Raw genomic sequence first — 20336 nt, 5'->3', positions numbered from 1 at the left:
GTAAATTTCGATAATCCATTTACACCCCTAGTGAACATTCAAGTCTCCAATTTTAGTGTTTTGCATGTGAATTCTGAACAAAAATAGGCACCAGAGTCTCCGATGCCTATGTCATATAAATCTAGAAAGATTCCCTTGGAATTTTCAAACGGATGAAAGAGGGAAGGCAGGTATTACAAAGCGTCAACATCTGGAACAGTTCCCAAGTTCTATTCAAGCGTTGGACCAGAAACGGAGTAAATGGCCCTGGGTTTCTGTTATTGTAAATTTGTAATTATTTCAAAGAAGGAAACTCGTTTTGACGTTTTGATCTGTCCCATAATCTCAATACCAGGACAAGAAGAGATGCGATGGGTGCTACAGTAGACGTATTTGATCTTTTCAGTTCTCATAAATTATAAAAGTAAAAAATAAAAAGAAAGAAAGAAACAAAGTGCAAAAACAAGACCTAAGATCAGATTTTAGCAGTGTAAAGAGAAATCTCCAATCTTAGAGATTGGGGATAAATAGTACGTTCATTTCTTATTTTAGCCTTTGCAGTCTTCTATCTTAATTAACAACATTATCTCAGTTACGTTTAGTATGTTTATTGGAGCTTCTTGATCAACACTTCATGCCATACATCATAATCGACTGTGTCCATTTAGAAGCTACCTATTGTAATGAAAATAAAAGGGGTCTAAAGATATACACAGGCATGCAGATATATTAAATCCAAACATACTTTGATAATGTGTATCTAGTATTTGTAAAGATTTCAACCAAGAAGCACAGAATTCATGATATATTCCCAAGCACCTCAGAAGAGAGCCAGAAAGCGTGGGAAACTATAAATGGATTACCAATATCACAGAAGCTGGTAGCATATCTGAATAATTATATCTCAGCCACCTGAACTTGTTCTGCAAGCTTCCCTTGAGTCCATCTCTTCAGCATCTCCAAGGCAGCCTTGGGCTGATCCATTGGGACCATGTGACCGGAATCATGGACCTGTTTTGGTCATTAGAGAAAAGCAATAGATATAAATAATCCACCTATAGTTGAGAGACTCAACAGCAAAGTGAGATAACTAGGTAAGAGAGTGACCTTGAGGAAAGTGAGAGGTCCATGGCTTTTCATTTGTCCTGCTTCCCCATCATCAACCATGAAAGGGACAGTTGGGGCGGCTCCAAACTCTTTCTGACCAGACCATTCCATAGCATGAACCCACCTTGAGTTCCCTGCAAAGTAGAAACATACACGCAACAATATGAGGATTTGGGTACTGGGAACTCATATGGAATAGGAATTAATACTTTGAACCCATGGAACCATGAGCCTACCAAGCCAATTGCATATCAGATCATACTCCCCAGCATATATCAACATGTTGATTCCATCCTCCAAAAGAGCAGGTATACCAACTTCCAGATTCCTCATCAAGTCTACCATCATAGCCTGGTAAACGGATGGGCTACATGAAACAAATTCTATGTCCCCAACTCCAAGAGCATCCCTAACAGGTTTCTGATTCAGGAACTTCTCCATGTTTGAGAAATCGTAGCAAAGGCTGCCCTCGCACTTCTTCCTGATATCATAGTACTGTTGAATAAAGACATCACAGAATTCTTGTTAAGAACGTAGTCATATTGCTCTATCAAAACAAAGTATACTTCTAGAACACTGAACACAGAATTATGATGGACAAAATATTACATTGATATCACCAGCACGCTGCACGATCATATTGAATATGGAGTTACAAACAACATAAGATGCCATGCATGGAATTTTATGATCGGTGCCTGTGACATAGATATACAGTATTAAACCAAGAATAATGAATTCAAGCGGCAGAAAACCATTAAGAACTAGGTCATCTGCTATGGTCAAAATGAGAATTCAACTCAAATGACGTACTGCAGGGATTTCCCTCATTTCCACTAAAAGGCACAAAAATTCAGCCCAATACTGTTGGAATAATACAGGAATTCTTAATAACAACCAGGACTACAAGAGAGATTGCATAGATAAGAAGAATTACCGCAAGCCTTTATTGCCATTTCACAAATTGGAAGCAATTTGTTAATAATTTTGTAGTCAGCTTCCTGAATTATTCCCATGTCCAATGCAAAATCTGGGTATGCTTGGTACTGAACTGCAGGATCCGTGAGTCCATTTCCAATTGCAAACCCCTGTTCAACCATTTACCACACCTATTTTAAGTCCAGAGAAGCAGGCATAATCGACCAAATACCGCTCAAACTCAAGTTAACACACCTTGAGGTTTATATGAATCCCTTCTTTAGCCTTGTTCCCTTGGTGAATTCGAGCAGCTACAGCAGGAATATAATGCCCAGCATATGATTCTCCTGTGATGTAGAAGTCATTCTTAACGAATTGAGGATGCTCTGCAAAGAATGCCTGACACAGAAGAAAATGAGTCAACTATGTTTTCATAACCATCCAATGGACATTAACCTCATCTACTTTCTCTTTTTGTATATTTATATTAATCTATCATCAGCATCTTCTTCCCCTTTTTTGTGATTTTGGAAGAGCCCCCATGTGGGTGATATCCATGGTCTCCCCCTCCCAACACCACCCCCCCCCCCCCCACAAAAAAAAAAACAAACTTCTTTCTTGGGTGTCTCAGTTTGTTTCATGTAGGACCAAAATGTGTAGCTCAGTTGGAGCTTAACCTTTAAAACAAGGAGATTCAAAAGAAGTCCTACAATGTTTAATTTTCAAGGGAGATGAAAATACTATGGATCATCATGAAAATGACAATATTGCAACAAAAGAAAGCCCGGGGAAGAGTGATTGTATGAGACTCCCCAATAAGAAATTGTACTGTAGCTTCAGTTTCCTTATCCTTTCATAATATTTACAGGAGCTAATTATGGCTCTTTTATTGATACCTCACAAACTAATCAAGATCATTGGAGAAAATGGAAATTAATCATAGCTAATAGACTCTTCCATGTTTAACAGTGGCTATCAAAAAGAGCTATGAACTTATTAAGAAAAATCTAACTTAAAGACTCTTGAAACTCCTCCACCCCCCCCCCCCCCCCCCCCCCACAAAAAAAAAAGGGTGCAAAATTTGTGCTCAACAATGGCACTAAAGAAAAGGGGGAATTTCCACGTATTCCATTTCTGCCCCATGTATGCTCAATGCTCTACACATGTCCTTTTTGCTTCCATGAATGCCCTGAAGACACTATAATTGACAATAGGTGAGACATCTGTTGAGTGCTGAGCGTACATGCAGTGGAGATTCTATCTCACCATACAGCATGAGCATGAAATTGATATTACCTGACTACTTCACAAATTCTAGGATGTTTGTCACAGGTAACTGTCACTGAGACATAAAAAGTCCTTTTTTTTTTTTTAATTACACTCTATAAGCTACCACAAAATAGTCCTTCAATGATAACGCACTTGTCACAAAAACTGACCTGCAAGAAGTCATATAGATCGTTGCCAACACCTATTTCATCATGACGGATGTCACGCCTGTCAGAACTATAACTAAAACCAGTCCCAGTAGGCTGATCAACATATAGAAGGTTTGATACCTGAAGAATAATACAAAAAGTTATGCTTGAGCTCCATAGCAATAAATATGAATGCCTTCTGGTTATGTTAGTAACCTCAAGGGAACTGGTGAACAGCAACAACACAATCAACAAGGATAATTCAGCAAATACAATATTATGTTTAAAAAATAAAACTTAACAATCTTTAAAAACCATAATAAATTGAAGAAAGAATAAAAAAAATCCAATTTTCAATCACCTCTTTTTAACCACTAGATGCTCTAAAAACTTAATAATGTTAAGTTTCAAAGCCCCCTTTTCTGAAAATAAAAGAGTTACTTGATGGAGGTGAAGATACAGAAGAACAAAAAGACAAATGTTAAGGATCATTGACTCGGAATAGCAAATCTAACAATCCTGGAACTTCTCAAACTGTAAACCATGAAAGAAAAAAAAAAGTTGTAACATGGAAGAGAGAGAAACCTAATAATATCTGATAAATGATGATTACAAGTTCTTAAGATAATCCAATTAACATAAAAACGAAAGTTATGAGAAACAAGATACCTTGTCCCATCCGTAGTCATTCCATTGAAGTGACAAATTGCTTGCAATGGAGAATGGCCCATTTTCATAGAAAATAGCCAACTCACTGCTACATCCTGGACCCCCGGTCAACCAAATAACAACAGGATCCTCCTTGCTGTTTCTTGATTCAAAGAAAAAGTAGAACATCCTACCAAAAACAAATGAGGGTTGGAATAATTCAGAATGCTTTAGTACATTGGAACAACACAATATCTAAGAAGCAATAACCAGCAGCACATGGTCCAATAACTAAGTGATTAATTATCCAGGGCATGGCAGTAAATAAGTGGTCAGTATGTAAGGGATTTTTGAGATGTTAGTTCAAAAAGCTACTTGCTGGAGAGAAAATTCACTTTGAAACTCAACCCACATCGATTGATTGAATGTAATCACTAGCATTTCCTTCTCAGAACACAAATCAAAGTCAGTATAAAAAAGTCAACCACCAACATATAACGATACAAATTCAAAATACAATTGCGGAATTAGCATACAATAGCAAGTCTAGATTTCAAATGAAGTAATTTGAAGCATTCATACTAATTGGAACTGGTGCGCAAGTTCACCTGAATCTGTAAGTTTTCCAAATTTTTCTGGTTCTAAGTGTCAATCGTTCAGTACCCACAAAAGACCAAATCCAAAATACACCTTAAACTGACGGAGAGAAAAAATAAATAAATGAAAGAGAACAAAATGGAAAAAGAAGAGAAAGCAGGAATTACTTAGCAGCGTAGGAATTCTTGAGCGGATAATATCCGGCATAGTGACCGAGGTCTTCGACGGAAACATCAGAAGATGCAGCAAGGTTAGGTAACTTGAAGCTTCTTTCAACGATCTTGTGGGTGGGAGAGACTGCTGCTTGGGAAGATATGGGAGAATCAAGGGCGTCCTTAGGGAGTAGATTGAGCTGTCGGATTAGCTTCTCTGCTTGCACAGAGGGGAGATTGACATGGGAAATAAGGTCAAGATCATCAAGGATCGAAGTTGCAGTAGCGCAAAAGACTACAGATAAAAGAGAGACGATCAAGAGAAGAAGATTTTTCTTCATTGCTTGCTATGATCACTGCTTCTGAAATTTGGACTGTTTGGTTGGAAAGGTGATAGAGAGGAATATTATAGCTTAAACATTGTTTTCATTATTTGGGTGATTAAGTAACGTGCTACCTGTAAATTGGAATGAAAAATTTAAAATTTTGAAAAAAGGGGAAACGAATTTAAGAAATATGGATGCGTGCAAGGGAGAGATTAAGTAAGGACCTTCCTTCCAGGCAAGGCAAAGTCTTTTGGAGTAGACTTCTTTATTAGGGAATGGATCGAGACTTGGTGGGACCTTGCTTTAATGCGCAAAACTTTCATGCAAAATCCTTTGGTCCGTCGGATCGAAATTTCAGTAGAGATTTCGGATCCGACAGACTGAAATCTCGAATCTCGGATCCGACAGGCCGAAATCTCGCTTGACCATCATGGGCATTAACTGGAGCAATTTCGGACTTGATGAGGCTCTTTCAAGGATAGCAGGTCAGCCTTGATCCTCTGTGTGGTTGATTCCCCTCCTATTATAGTGAAATTACATGTTGAATCTTGTATTCTATAAAATTATTATTATTATTAAACTGTATTAAGTGGCTGTTGGGTGAAATTACATGTTGAATCTTGTATTCTATAAAATTATTATTATTATTAAACTGTATTAAGTGGCTGTTGGGTGTTCTAAACACGGGAAAAAAATTCTCTGTTGTGCACAACAACGTTTTTATATGCCAAACAGAAGGTTGTGATTAAAGGTTTAATTTTGAATTAAAAAAAAAAATCCTCTAACTCTTTTAATTTTTAAGTTTTCTCAACAACTTGTTTGGCATATAAGTGCACTGTAGTGCACAATAAAGAAATGTGTGCTTTTTTCTCTAAACACCACCAAAAAATGAAAAAGAGTAAAAGAGGGGAAGTGTGACTGTTAGGTATTGGTGTATAAAGACCATTTTATCATTCTTTAAATTTAAGTGACACTTTTACCCTTTATTAAGTGAGATATTTCGGTTAGGATTTTGTTGGCTTTGGAGGGATTCTACCCTTGTTTTCTTGGTATTCTTTCACTATCTACTTTAAAGCCAAATTCAATATGGGGAAATCACAAGAATTTTTTTACCTATATTGTCAAGGGTAAAAAGTAATTAAACTATAGAACAATGCTAACCACTACTGAGGATTGTTTTGATTATTTAAGAAAATGGAAACACGTCGCGTCTTAACTACAATCGATAATAATAAAAATAGATAGCGTGGGAGGACTGAAATTTTATATATATTATTATTTGATAGAAGAAGATCATAAAAATTAATAAACAAAAACTAATTCATCACTAACTATTTACACTTAGAAGTCAAAGTGTTAAAGAGATTCTTTGAAGGACCAACCACCACGTTGTAGATTCTAGATTGGAAGGTATCTAATTAACAAATTGTAAATATACTAGCCTTGATGTAGTGGGATAGATACTGAAAATGAAAAATAGGAATTCAAGGCAGATGGAGTTTATCTTTTTATTGTCATGTGATCAAGAATTATCTTATTAGATTAAAAAACTAATCAACTTTAATAAACAATTAATTATATGAACCAGCAACACAGTTATGGAAACCTGCCTTACTTTTTTAAAGAAGATCTATTGCATTCTACCTTTAGTGCCACACGATCATGTTGATCTATCACCTTGTTAAATCATTTATCAACCTAATATGTATATCCATGTGATACGGAAGATTCCTACCCGACCGGGTCTGATCCGAATGGAACTCCACATGCTAGTTAGTCGGGGCAGATGCCAATCATCCATGACCAAAAGTGTAACATACGCCACATATATAACAATCATCCTTGATATAGAAAGTCAACTCAGCAGCTGATTGAATGGGACCAACGACAAGGAAGTATGATCTTAGGAGAAACAACAGCCCTTGTCGGGCTAATTTACCAAATACATAAAAGGTAACATTTACAATATAAAAACATAGACATACCCCTCCGGTAAGCATCCAATACACTCTGAGTTTAATCTTGTGTAGCTTTTGCACGACACCTCACTCTATTCGTCATTTTTTGAAGTAAAATAAAATAAAATAAATAATAATAATAAATAAAAAATAAAAAAAAAGAAAGAAAAAGAAGAAGAAGAAGAAAAGAAAAAGAAAAAGAAAAAAGGAAAAAGACAAAGGCAACCATAGTCGATTTTCACTTACAAGGAAAATTTTGGAAACATAAATAAGACTTTTCTATTTTAAAACCAACGGTATAAAATTTAACAAACTCCAACGGATGTAAATGTAATAATTTGAAAGGCTCAGGACAATTTTGGGTGAGGAAACAAGAATCTACTAACATCTTTCCACGGTTCTGCAAGGATTGAATTAAAAATTACGAACTCGTCAAGTCCGAAGGTGCGAAAATTCAATCTACATGGCAAAACTACCAGAATTTAACAATGGTTAAAAGCATATGGATCAGGAAATTTGCTAGAGACTGGGTTAAAAAAATAAGAGTTGTTATAGATTGATTTCCTGAATCCAAGAACAATGAAATAAAGTCCTCACATATCAACACACCAACCCCAAGGGAAGGTTTAGTGTGTCAAAATTTTGAACTATTGAAGGAACCATAGAATATGAGCTGAATCAAAAGAATCAATTCCTCATCCTATGATTATTGAGCCTTGCACCTGTTGTGATCTGTGTTACTGAAGAATGCGAATTGGTGCAAACAACTAACCAGATATCCTGCAGTCATAAAACGTATCTTCTCTATTGTTGTCCAGATCACCCATTAGTAACTTAATACCCCTTCAAATGAGAGTACAAATCATGAAACATTGTTAGCAATGTTGGCTTCTCATGAAAGTTCCAGTTTCCAAATGAGTGAAATCAAAATGTGTCCCCATGAAAAGAAAAATGAAGCACAAACATTGCAAATTAATAGAGGACCTACAATAATGCTGTTTATGAAGAGGACATCTGTATATATTCTACATTTTAAAAGATTTTTAAAGCCATTGGCTCCTCATGAAAGTTTCGATTTCCAAGTGAATAAAAATTAAAATGGGTCCAGATGAAAATAAAAATGAAGCAAAAAATTGCCAAAATAAGTAGTGGATCCATAATAATGCTGGTTTTGAACTTATGAAGAGGCAATCATTATATATTCTTTTTGTTCTTCAAAGCTAGAATTAGAACCCTGCTATCTTTAAAGGGCACCAACATTCAGTGAGAACACACAGGACACAAATAAATATGATACACACATTTTCCAAATAAAAGGAAAAGGAGAAAAGAGGAAATGAACATACTATGACCTAACTTTGGCAAGCCTTGCCCTTATCTCTTCTAGTTCTTCCTCATCATCAACACCCTCCGCAATTGCTTCTTCCTACAAAATTAATTTGTTTTTGGTTAGTGTCTAAGCAATCAGGGAAAAAGGTTTTGCTGAAAATGAAGTTCTGGCATAAGTTGCGGTGCATATACCTCCTGGGCAGCTTTTGCTGTCTGTGCAGGTTGCCTTATTCTCTCCCTCCTGGCAGCATCTGGTAGCTGAGCTGCAGTTTCACCGGCTAACTCTGTCAAAACCTTGTCAACTTCTTCTTCAGTCTCTTCCTCTATATCTTCTGAATCTAAAGCAGTGTCAAGAGCATCATTAACAATCTCTTCAATTACACCAGCCTGTAAGCCACATATAGACCAGCAATTAGTTCCAGGCAAAAAATCAATCCATGCACTAGCACTTCAATTAATGCCATGGAATGCCACTCCTCTTTCCTCTAATACAAAATTTTCTGACCTACAAGTGAAAAGGACAATTAAAAACCTTGAATAAAATGCTAGATGAACTAGTCCTTTTGATCCATATAATGTAAGAGGAACAACTTTATGTTATTTACTATAGCTGGGATAAGGTGCTCACGGTCTTGAATCACTTGACCCTCTAGGCGCCATGAATGGCAAATCGACCAGAGATGGCAGATGAGCTAAGGCATTATAATGCAATATTAAGGATGACAAAAGTAGGAATTTGGTAATTAGGATGTAACATTTCTGAATAAACAAAAAAAGGGTCAGCACAGAAGAAACATAGCAGATAAGGAGAAAAGAAACAAAATTACCTTGGTCATTTCTTTGCTGAATTCTTGCATTGTAATTGCCATCTCAGGAGCCTTCATGAGGTTATTAACAAGCTTCATGACCTCGGCACTCTTGGATAAATGACCGACTGTCCGAGCAATTGCTGCAATTGAAACCAAGAAATGTAAACATGATCTGTCAAAGATTTCATGGAAATAGAGAAGAACCCAATTCCAATAGGGTGATAATACTAGCTAATTAACATAAACTGTTAATTATTCTGGCATCTGGAAACAGCCTCTCTGGGGGTAAGGCTGCATACATCCTGCAGTTGGTAGACCTTTATTTATTTAATCTGGCATGAAATAGGTGCAGTAGGAGCATGTTACCAACTCGTACATGCACAAAAGAAATTGATTTCCATCTTTCAAACCCAGAAATTGTTTGGTTCTAAGGAGACAAGAAGAGAGGGAGAGAGACAGAAAAAGTAAGATGTAATTTTTAATACTGGTATCTAATGAGTGTCTAGCAGATGCAGATAACAATGTGGGCAACATAGCAAATTAACAGAGAAGAGTCGATTAAGGAGGCAAGTTAGAAGTTAAATAGACATGACATGGATGCTACTAATCTGCTTCCTAAGATGAAGGCAGGTGCAAATGACCAACTGAAGAATGGGGTTAAAGTGGTACAAGTGTTTAAGGTCGTGTACAGCCACTAGACTACAAGTGTGGGATTTAATCAAATGAAGAACCTAAGCAATAAAATAAGGTTTTCACGAAATAGAGAAGGGGAGAGAGAGAGAGAGAGAGAGAGAGAGAGAGAGAGAGAGAGAGAGAGGGGGGGGGATTTAATAATGACACCCCCCCCCAAAAAAAAAAAAAAGTAATCAGGTCCCAAGGATTCAAAAAACAAAGCCACAGCCAGTTTCTGGCATTAGCTTTAGTCAATTAATATTTAATAAGAATTATGTTTAAGTCTCGCGGCGACACTAAAAGCAAACTTGTCCTTAGTGTCATAGATCATATCTCCAATCAGGCTTTTATTCTTGTAAATCTGCCACAAGATATTTTATGTTAAATTAGGGTTTTAATTCAAGCAAATTTGTTATGTTTCTATGATAAATAAACCAGAGCCTGCAAGTAGGAAAATAAGCCCTATCACAAGATATCTTTTTATTGGAAAACCTGGGACTTTATTCTACTTCTTTCTCTTCACTCTAGCTTTCTCTCTTCGATTTTCCTACTGTTGGCTGATGATAGGATTCTGATTTCTAACATGTTATTAGGGCATTAATCTGATTCCTGGTTTGAGAGTCGTTTCAAGCTTCTCTTGTTTGTGGTGAAACACTAGTTCAAATAGGGGGGGGACTAGGTTTTCGATGAAGATGGTACTATGCATGGAGCCAAACTTGTTACTACTGAAAGAGAATATGTTGATTTGTTCCATAGGGTTGGTTGCTTCAAATCTCTTGTGTTGCTACCCCTTGCTTCCACTGATATTTGATATCTCAAATATGTCGTAACTGTTGCTGCAACTTTGTGCAAACTAGAAGCTTGTTCTAGACCTCCATCAAGATTGCTGATGATGAAAAAAAGACTGGCAATATAACCTCTGGTACTCACCTGTGGCTTTGATTTCCCTGCCCAGATCTGCTTCAGTCCTTGATATCTTGCGAACAGCCATATATACTCTCTTTCTTCTGAACCCTTGTTTCCGTCTTGATTCTGGCTGGTCGAGCTTGGTTTTTCTGGATGCCGGAAGTCCATCATCGCTGCTACTGCATGCATCCACTACTGTCAGTTCTCCTTACATAATCGAGAACCGGAACTGCAGTATGCTTTGATTGATGGGTTAGGTACAGATCCTATTCAATTTGTTGGGTTTCAGTCTCAACTTCATCTTTTGATTTCTGATCATTTGCTTTTTTACTGCCTCTGGGTGTTCATTTTATTTTGAGCAAATTGCACTGGCAATTGATGAATGCAGCCCCTACTAAAGTGAACACAGAAACCCCCCCAGCCCAAACCCTAAGTGGGGCTTACTAGATGGCTCAAAGAAGACCCCTGAGCTGGCCGAACCCCCTAGTAGGGGTATTTAGGGCATTTTAGCCCTCTTTTCAGTGCTGGAATTATTTCTAGAGTTGGATCGGTTTTTGAGTTGTGCTTGAATTGGTTACGTTGTGGATAAGATAAGACTCTTGCACAAAGAAGGGTTCCTATCTTATCAGAGGGATCTTATCTCTTAAGAGTTTACTTTTAATAGTTGGTTAAGTGTCCTACAGAATTCTTTTTCAAGTGGAACTCCTTAGATAGAGTCTTAAATTATTTACTCTTTTATCTTCAGCACAACTTTAGTTGCTTAGATCCCAAATTAAGAGTCCAGATTATGTGGTGGGATCCTAGTCTGTTAAGGAATCCCACTTAGTCCTAGAGTTTGCACTAAATAACCTAGTATCCTTCGTAATTCTTCAGTTCTGATTTTTTTTAATAAAATTGATTGAGTTCGAGGATCATGGTTTCTTAGTTGAGAGGGTCATGGTTGAGTAAAAGTTTGTTCAAGAATCAGCATATCTACATTCAAGAATCAAGCTCAGCTTCTTCTTCTTCCTTCCAACAACTACAGGCATTCAAGCAAGCTTCCTCCAAAGTTCCAGCAGCAGTCATCCCTGCCTCCTTCCTCTCACGCAAGCCCTCCCCCACCCTCTTCTGCCTTGTGCAGACCAAGAAAGTGCACCCCACCCCATCGCATCCTTTCTCTCTCTCTCTCTCTCTCTCTCCCTTCCCCTTCATTCCCAGCAAGCCCTGAGCCCCTTCCTCACCCTCTCCAACCCCAGCAAGCTACCCCCTCCCATTCCCCTGTCTTGCACAACATCTCCCACCCCTGCCCCTGCTGCCACACCAGAACAGCAGTAACCCAGCCCCCTATGACACCTCCATTCCCTCCTCTGCCCTCCCACAACACTGTTAAGCTCCTCCCTCACCCTACCCCTGCCCTACAACCCCTCCCCCTTCACCCTCTTGGCCTCCCTCTCTCTGTCTCTCTTTTTTGTGACAGAACCAAAAAACAAAAGAGAGAGAGAGAGAGAAGAAGAAGAAGAAAAGAAAAAGCAGAGAAAAATAAATAAAACAAAAAGGGAAAAGAAAAAAAGAAGAGGAAAAAGCAAGAAAGAAAGATTATTTTCCCTTTCAAAATTCAACCCATATACTTTTGTTGAGCGGAAAAAGCAAGAAAGAAAGATTATTTTCCCTTTCAAAATTCAACCCATATACTTTTGTTAAGCCTCAAACTTAATTCCCTTCCATCCCATCTAATTGTTACCCATATTTAGATGATTAGATCTTCTTCTTTGTTTATCAATATTTTACCATTATTTGCAGTAAGATTCTGAGCAAATCCTAAATTCTAGGGAATCTTCCTAAGAAACCCTAATCCTAGAATTGGATTTACATCGCCTACCCCTTCCCCTGGCCAACGCAATTCGCCCTCCCCCCTTACCTTGTTCTACACAAGAAGTGCCCCCACCCCCCCACCCCCAAAAAAAAACCTGCTGTCGCAGCTTGGGCAGCAAGCGCCCCAACCCCTCTCCCACCCCTTGCAGGTCCTCCGAAAGCCCTCCCCTGCCCCTGTGACAGCCTCCACCCCCACCTCTCTCTCTCGAACTCTCTTTCAAGGAAAGAAAAGAGAAGAAAAGGAAAGATTCAACAAAGGTTTTCAAATATCTATCCCATATTTAGATCTTCATCTTTATATCCTTCCCCATTATTTTATTACATCCCATTCAGTTTTGTTAAATCAAATCTTACCCAAAACCCTACCCATAAAGATTTTGTTAAAACCCTAACAACCCTAAGGATCCCAATTTGTATCCCTTATCTTTCCCTCCAATTCCTATCTAAATCAGAACCACCCATATTATTCCTAAGAGCTTCCCATGACTTTCTTAGACACCCATAGGCATCCCATAATATTTTATCATTATTTGCTGGAAGATTCTGGACAGAGCCTAAATTCTAGGGAACATTTCCAAGAAACCCAAACCCTAGAATTAGATTTACATCACTAATAGTAGCCTTCTTGCCAAGAGCACGGACATCAGAGCTGCATTTTTTATCTACTTGTGCGGACATCGGAGCTGCATCTTTTATCTACTCGTGTGGACATTGGAGGTGCACTTTTTATCTATTTGTGCAGACACTAGAGTTGCAATTTTTATCTACTAGTGCAAACAATGGAGCTGCACTTATTTGGGCAGACATTGGAGCTGCACTTTTTAACTACTAGTGCAGACATCGGAGCTGTATGAATGTACCTAATAGTGCAGACATTGGAGCTGCACTTTTTAACTACTAGTGTAGACATCGGAGCTGCACTTTTTAACTACTAGTGCAGACATCGGAGCTGTATGAATGTATCTAATAGTGCAGACATTGGATTGCACAATCTTTTGTGGAGATCCCTACCTACTACCAGCATTATTTGGATAATCCCTTTGATGTCATTGTTGCTACTATACTTATGGATATGGTTCATCTTCACTACAGCCTATTGTTCTCATTGGTGAATGGTTTGTTCGACATGAAGATTGTTTATTTAAGTTGTTGTTGATTATCTCCTAGGTGAAGTTTTTTCGGCATCTACTGGTGTCTACTATTGCAGCTTATGCTCAAGATTAATAAAGTTTTTTATATATGTTCTCGTTACTCCCAGCTGGAGCCCTAATTTGCATGCCTCCAGCTTGAGGGGGAGTGTTGAAGTTCAGCAGCGACACTAAAGGCAAACTTGTCCTTAGTGTCTAAGTCCTATTTTCTGTTTTAGGTAGTTTCTCATTAGGCTTTTATTCTTGTAAATCTGCTGCAAGATACCAGGGCAGTAGTGTCCTAGTTTGTGTGAGTTAAGAGTTCTAATTTAGGTAAGTTCATAATGTTTCTACTATAAATAAACCAGAGGCTGTGGTTAGGAAAATAAGCCCTATTGCAGGATCTTTTTTTCTGCAAAAACCTGTGACTCTCTTCTCCTTCTTCCTTCTCTTCTCTCTTGCTTTCTCTTATTCGATCTTCCAACAACCAACTGTAGGCTGATAATAGGATTCTGATTTCTGACACATTATAGCTGTATGAATTTCTTCTTCTTCTTCCTTAATTTTTTTTTTTTTTTTGGGGGGGGGGGGGGTCAAAATAACGTGGACAGAAGGGTAACTTTTCACTGGTGTGGACTAGGCTAGGCAAGATTGCTGCCCATAGTTGTGCTAGTGCTATTATCTGACACACGACAAATGAGACGGAGCATTGCATCAATAATAATGTTGGATGCTCTATCATGATTTGTTTCCCTTTACATGAGCCATTTATTTTATCTTCAACCATTCAGTGAGGGTGAGTCTCTATGAAATGGTTCTGCAAGCTCCAACATTACTTTTGCAGCATCTCTAGTATCGACCTTGGGGTTGGGCCTTGCTTCCATCTGGTTACCCATGTAACCTGGAGAATCGGATTGACGCGAAGTCTTTTTGGGATTCAATTGGGGTTGGTCAACAAATATGTCTTTACTTAGCACACAAAAGTCATGCATACATATACACACTTGGGGGGGGGGGGAACCTATCGAATCATGTACACTGTCCATTTTTTTTTAAAAAAGAAGCAAATTACCTTATCATTTGATTTTCCAGCAAAAGCCATATTGTTTTGTGAAATAAGGTAAGAAGTCAGTATGTTAGGCTGGATGGAAATCAGTCATTCAGTGATGTACCATAGTCAAATTGACTCAAACACAAAAGACACATAAGGATGATGCCAAAATTATGGTGGCCCCAGTTATGGATGATAGATCATTCCTATAGGATATTTGAATGTTAAAATGAAGATATTAATCAAAATCAACCAAATGTTGGCATGAGTAAATACATAGAGTTCTCAACTTGAATTCTCATACCGACACTTTCGCCGAGATGCATCGAGATTGAATTAAGTTGTGCCTTGTTCTCATGAAGCCGGTTTACAGCTTTTCTTGATCTTACAATCTCCTTAGCAAGTGCCTAGACATTACCCAAAAATGGAAGTATGTAAATCCTGCTATTAGAGTGCAAAAAAGTATGTCGTGTATCATAAAAATGGTAATTTATTTGGCTGTATTTGACTATATGGGAATTGGAAGAAAACAAAAGGACTTAACTTCATGCAAATTGCCTGGTCATCAACAATCAAATAGAGAGTAGTATCTGCAGTAATAATATAGTTGGCGTCCAGTGGTACAGATAGGAAGTGCAGTTCCCTCACCATAATTCTTACATGTGGCATGCCAACTAAACAAATCCTAACTGCTGGAAGTCAGTCCCCACCTTGTATTGCACATTCTCCAATGTGTTTTCAGAAATCCACAATTTTTGAAGGGTTTGTGCTTTTCAACATTTTGCTTTGTTTGTCTTGATCTAAGGAAGAGTAAGATTCAAAAAAAATAATGTCACAGATAAGGCTGGCTTGTAGAAGTAAGCACCATTTGGGTTTCTTGTTGTAGAGTTGTATGTATAAATATAATAGTAAAGTAGGATATATCTTTGTGGTGATGCATAGCTTCTCAAAAACGGCACACTTCATCTCTTGTTCAAAGACATCTAATGCCTCTGCAGTGTCAAAGTTTTTCTTTCATAATATCTTCAAGTACCATGGCCTTCCCCTCACCAAAGTGTCTGACAAAGATATTAAGTTCACTACTCACTTCTGCCGTATAGAAGTTTAGGTAATCTTCTCAAATGTCTAGTTGGTGAGAGTCTGGGTTCTTGGGATAGTATTATATCCCATGCTGAGTTTGCCTATAATGTTTAAGAACCGGTCCCCTAGTCTATCTACTTTCAAGATTTTTTTAGGTTTTCGCCCTACCCTAGCCAACTCTAGAGTTAGTGAGTCAGCCGAATCTTTTGCACAATGCATACATGATTTACATGCAGATAAAAGACAACGGATTGCTTCCAACAATGAGGAATATAAGTCTCGTGCAAATGTTCACCGAAGGCTACAGGAGGTCAAAGTAGATGACTTGGTTATGGTTTAGATCCACCCGGCTAGGTTTGTGAGAGGAAAAGCTAGCAGGCTTCATGCTCATGGGATAGGCCCATTCTAAGTAATTAAAAGAATTGGCGCAAGTGCATATATGATTGACTTGCCAGTTGCCACCTAATATCGAGATAAGTAACATCTCCAATGTTGAAGACCTCACTCCTTACTATGATAAGCACACTATCCCTTCACCATATCCACTTGCATTGGGAGATTCCACTTTGGATATTGACCAACAGAACTCTTTTGCCCACATTACACCTTCTCCTCCATTACCCCACTTTACCACTTCATTAGAGGAGATTGAGGATATGTTAGGTGAGAGTCATATCCACCACCCATGGAGGACGACACTAGTTTTAAATAGATGGTGCAGACAACCGAAGAGTGAAGATTCTTGGATTATATACGAAGAGTTTCAACTGGACCCCAACTTCCTAGAGTACTATCGGGGCTTTCATTCACCGGAGGTGAATTCTTCGCAGGTGGGGAAGATTGATAGGGACATCACACCATAATCGTCCATCACTCGTTACTACCAAAGGCGGAGGCAACGACACATTTCCATGTGGTTCGACTACTAGAGAGGATCATTTAGACCCTTAGGATTGTGGTCCACATACCACTATATATATATATATATATATATATATATATATATATATATATATATATATATATATATATATTATTATATATATATATATATATATATATTAACACTAGTATATTTTATTTCATTCCCGTATGTTATTGGGGTTTTTTTTTTTTTATTTTTCTTTGAATATGTAACCATCAAAGAATGATCATGAAAGAATTAGAAAGAAAGAAAAAAAATCGAACCTGCAGCCATCTCTCTCCTAGTTGAGCTATGGCTCTCCCTTTTGCTGGAGCTACCTTCTCCCTCTCCCACATGTCAGTTTCTTCCTCCTTTTCTCTTGTTTCTTATCTAGAAAAATCCCCTATTCTCTCCTTTATCTAGTCTTACTCTTTTCTTCTCCAAAAACCTTGTTTTCTTGCCCTGCAAGATTCTCTCTTCTTCTCAAAACCTTCTTTCTTTTTTTTTGGCAGAAATTCTTCTACCCTTGTAAAGCGAAAACTTTTCTGCAGAAACAGGTGCTATCGTGGGGTTTTAGGAGAAAAGGGAAAAACTCCCAGGTAGGAAAGAAAGCCTTTCTTTTTTTTTTTTTAAGAAAAAAAGATTAGATCTTTGAAGAGGAAAGAGAGGAGAATTTTTGCGGTGCGAAATAAGGATGAAAAGAGGGAAAAAGCTTACCCGGAGAGGAAGGAAGTAGTGCCAGCGAGAGAGAAAACCAGAGTGCTGCCAAGAGGGAGAGAAACTGCAATTCAATCTTTTCTTTTCTAATTCATCCTAATCATCCTTCTTTGGTGGTTGCCTATTTACAGAAAAAATAAAAACAAAAGAAAACTTCCAAAATACTTACTAATATAAAAGAATCAAATAAAATCTGATAACTCCAAACTGTGGGAAAAAAACCCTAAGCTACCCTTAAGAGAGTGACTCAATAAATACTGATACTAATATGCAAAATAAACGTGGTCAGGACCATGGTCCTATGGATCCAGACGACCCCTCTAAAAGCCAAATCACATGGAAAGGTTTTGTCGCCTTTGCCTCTAGTAGTAATGAATGGTGGGCCGTCGTGGTGTGTTGTCCCCATCACAACCGAACTCTTGTTATACCTCAAGTTCCAAAGTTGGTTCACACCCTTTGGACTCTCCTCATGTTGACTGTTGGAATCCATGTAAGTGCAGCTATGGTAGGGAGTCTAGTGACGGATATTGTTGAGTGAGTTGCCTAATACTCTTTAGACTCTCCTTGAGTTGGCTATTGTGGTCCTTGTAAGTGCTAGCTTTGGGGGATCATGTCCCTATATCATTCCCTACATCCCGTCCAAGTTTTGCCCCATTCCAATAACTTCTTAATCCAATATCTCAAGAACCTAGCCCATCCCACCATATATTTTACCACTCTAAATTTCTCCAAAACTAACACCCTATCATCCTTGATACTACTTTATTCCAACTAACTCAACAAGGAAAAAGGCCACCAGCTTAGACCCAATTTGAGAACCCATTCAGAAACCACCCCATATACAATGCTCAAAATCAAGATGTGGACTGGAAATTAGTCTAGCCTTAGAGATCTTGCAAGGCAAAGCCTTATTCAAGTAAGGCTGCATAAAACCATTCTCTGGGATGCTTTTGCATCATTCTATTGACCAATCAAGGCATATTGTTTCCTTCATTAATTTCTTTAGGAATGGTTGGAGTGATTCAATCAAGAGAAATCGTCACATCAATTCCACTCTGAGACAACATGAGATGATAGCAGCTGTATCGCTGCGCAATTGATGGCCCATCCTTCACCATTAATGGTATGCAGCCAATCTATATGTCTGAAGCTGACTCTGGCTTACAAGGGATTGAACATCTCCAATTTTCATCAGCCAGGAGAGACATCATACAGGAACGAGACATCATATCTAAGTCATTTGTTTCTACTATCAGAATTCCATTTGATCCTTACATCCAAAAATCAATCTTTAGAGTCTTGATCTTTATCATCAACTCGAATTTGAAGTGTGTGATCCTGTATGTAACTAAATTTTCCGACACTGCATTTCCTCCCTAATGAATTCATTGCCCAAGAGTTCGATTAAAACTAATAAGAATAAGAATAATGCAGAATTTTTTTGGGTAAACATAATGCAGAATAAGAAGAAAAAAAAAAGAGTGAAAGGTAAATCATGAATATAACGAATTAAAAACGGTTACAGTAAATAAAATCTCATCTGAATTTAGTAATCATTCACCTTTGCATTATTCAGAACCTACCTTTGCTGAGCCCATGTCGTTTCTCTTGGCAGCTTCCCTAATAGCTTTCTGTACACCCTTCTCTTCTCTCTGCACATCTAGAGTAGGGTATTAAGAAAACATCCGTTAGTCACAATTTCAAGAGGAAACCAGGCAGCATAGCTCAAAAATGAATCGTGAAAGTGGAATTAGAATATTGGGATTCGAGTAACCAGCAAACAAAATTACAGTAGTAGTAGAGAAATGGATGAGGGAAAACACAGGGTCCATCACCTCGGATTTGGCGTTCGATATTGCGGCACTCTTGCCTGAGTCGTCTCTGCCAATCTCTCAATTGCTGTTGGGGATTTGCTTTCGGTGCAAGAAGATTCTTCACTCTATCCATCCCTAGCAGTTGACAAACGCGCTATAAGAGAAGAAAGATGATGATTCTATATATTTATGACGACGATGATCAAATTCCAACCAGATCGCTTACGAACAAAGCTACTGCGACGGATCAAAAATGAAATCCGAGACGCGACACAGTTAACAAGGAGACAGGCACCGGGAGAGGTTCTCTATGAAGGATGGGTTCTCTACGAAGGATAGGATATATACAGACGGCTAGGATATCCACGGCACCGTAAGATGGTGAGACCATACAGTACGAATGTGACTGAGGAATCTGCTTTGATCGAATGAAAAAAAAAATTAAAATTCACTTGGTTAGTTCGTTAATAAGATAAACATCTCTTAGGCTTATGTTTGTTTGCTGGAATAATGGAGGGGGTGAGAAGAGCCACAGAGAAATTATTGAAAAAAACGAGAATTTTCTTTTCAAAAATCAAAACCTCACACGATGGGTAAAACGTTGTGAAAAAGTATAGAACAGTAAAAAGTGGTACTTATAATTAACAGTTTTTCATAAAATTCTTTCATTTTATTTTTCTCAGCCCACTCTATACATGGGCTTACATGTTTTTTTTTTTTTCCCACCCTACCTTTGCAAACAATACATGGGCTTACATGTTTTTTTTTTTCCACCCCACCTTTGCAAACAAACTTAGCCTGCTGAAAAGATTGTGGGTTAATGATATATATAATATATTTATTTCGTATCATACTAGTATATAAAAATAAAAAATACAATAGTGATGACAAATTTTTTAGATGATCAAAATACCTTTTAGGAAAACAACCTACCTCTCCACATGAAATGCACTTGTTCACAACAACAACACAC

At 37.9% G+C, this 20336-nt stretch overlaps 2 protein-coding genes across 4 annotated transcripts; both read right to left on the bottom strand.

The window, feature by feature from the left end:
* Window positions 1-558: 558 nt before the first annotated feature.
* On the bottom strand, window positions 559-5368 carry LOC149023767 (serine carboxypeptidase-like). The gene is made up of 9 exons (XM_089144268.1): window positions 4835-5368; window positions 4092-4260; window positions 3444-3563; window positions 2260-2403; window positions 2024-2174; window positions 1696-1784; window positions 1323-1581; window positions 1087-1220; window positions 559-990 (listed from the first exon to the last, which is right to left on the bottom strand). Exons 1-9 carry the CDS (start codon window positions 5158-5160, stop codon window positions 877-879), a joined length of 1506 nt encoding a protein of 501 aa, XP_089000394.1. The 5' UTR covers window positions 5161-5368; the 3' UTR covers window positions 559-876.
* Window positions 5369-7464: 2096 nt separating this feature from the next.
* LOC149023766 (vacuolar protein sorting-associated protein 24 homolog 1-like) lies at window positions 7465-19830 on the bottom strand. Of its 3 annotated transcripts, none has more exons than XM_089144263.1 (7): window positions 19385-19830; window positions 19133-19209; window positions 15153-15255; window positions 9260-9381; window positions 8625-8819; window positions 8450-8529; window positions 7465-7946 (listed from the first exon to the last, which is right to left on the bottom strand). In XM_089144263.1, coding segments are annotated over exons 1-7 (690 nt in total). In that variant the 5' UTR covers window positions 19497-19830; the 3' UTR covers window positions 7465-7945. The 3 variants fall into 3 exon arrangements, with proteins under 3 accessions (XP_089000389.1, XP_089000391.1, XP_089000390.1); XM_089144264.1 differs by lacking the exon at window positions 7465-7946 and having other exon boundaries at window positions 7962-8529; window positions 19385-19498; window positions 19578-19828; XM_089144265.1 differs by lacking the exon at window positions 7465-7946 and having other exon boundaries at window positions 7957-8529; window positions 19133-19201; window positions 19385-19472.
* Window positions 19831-20336: the final 506 nt, after the last annotated feature.

The sequence above is a fragment of the Hakea prostrata genome, chromosome 2, assembly GCF_041222555.1.
Source record: "Hakea prostrata isolate BN-2017 chromosome 2, UWA_Hpros_2, whole genome shotgun sequence".
NCBI classification, from domain to species: domain Eukaryota; kingdom Viridiplantae; phylum Streptophyta; class Magnoliopsida; order Proteales; family Proteaceae; genus Hakea; species Hakea prostrata.
Note: the sequence above shows the minus strand (reverse complement) of the source record. Positions and strands in the feature narration are given on the sequence as shown.

Bases quoted from the DNA above. Each gene is read 5' to 3' on its own strand.
- LOC149023767 (XM_089144268.1), bottom strand. From the start codon at position 5,160: ATGAAGAAAAATCTTCTTCTCTTGATCGTCTCTCTTTTATCTGTAGTC. The intron at 2,404-3,443 runs GTCAGTTTTTGT...CTTCTGTGTCAG, and splicing joins ATCTATATGACTTCTTGCAG to GCATTCTTTGCAGAGCATCC. The intron at 1,785-2,023 runs GTAATTCTTCTT...TCTATGTCACAG, and splicing joins AATGGCAATAAAGGCTTGCG to GCACCGATCATAAAATTCCA.
- LOC149023766 (XM_089144263.1), bottom strand. From the start codon at position 19,496: ATGGATAGAGTGAAGAATCTTCTTGCACCGAAAGCAAATCCCCAACAG. The intron at 19,210-19,384 runs GTGATGGACCCT...ACCCTACTCTAG, and splicing joins TATCGAACGCCAAATCCGAG to ATGTGCAGAGAGAAGAGAAG. The intron at 8,820-9,259 runs GTAATTTTGTTT...TGTGGCTTACAG, and splicing joins TCAGCAAAGAAATGACCAAG to GCTGGTGTAATTGAAGAGAT.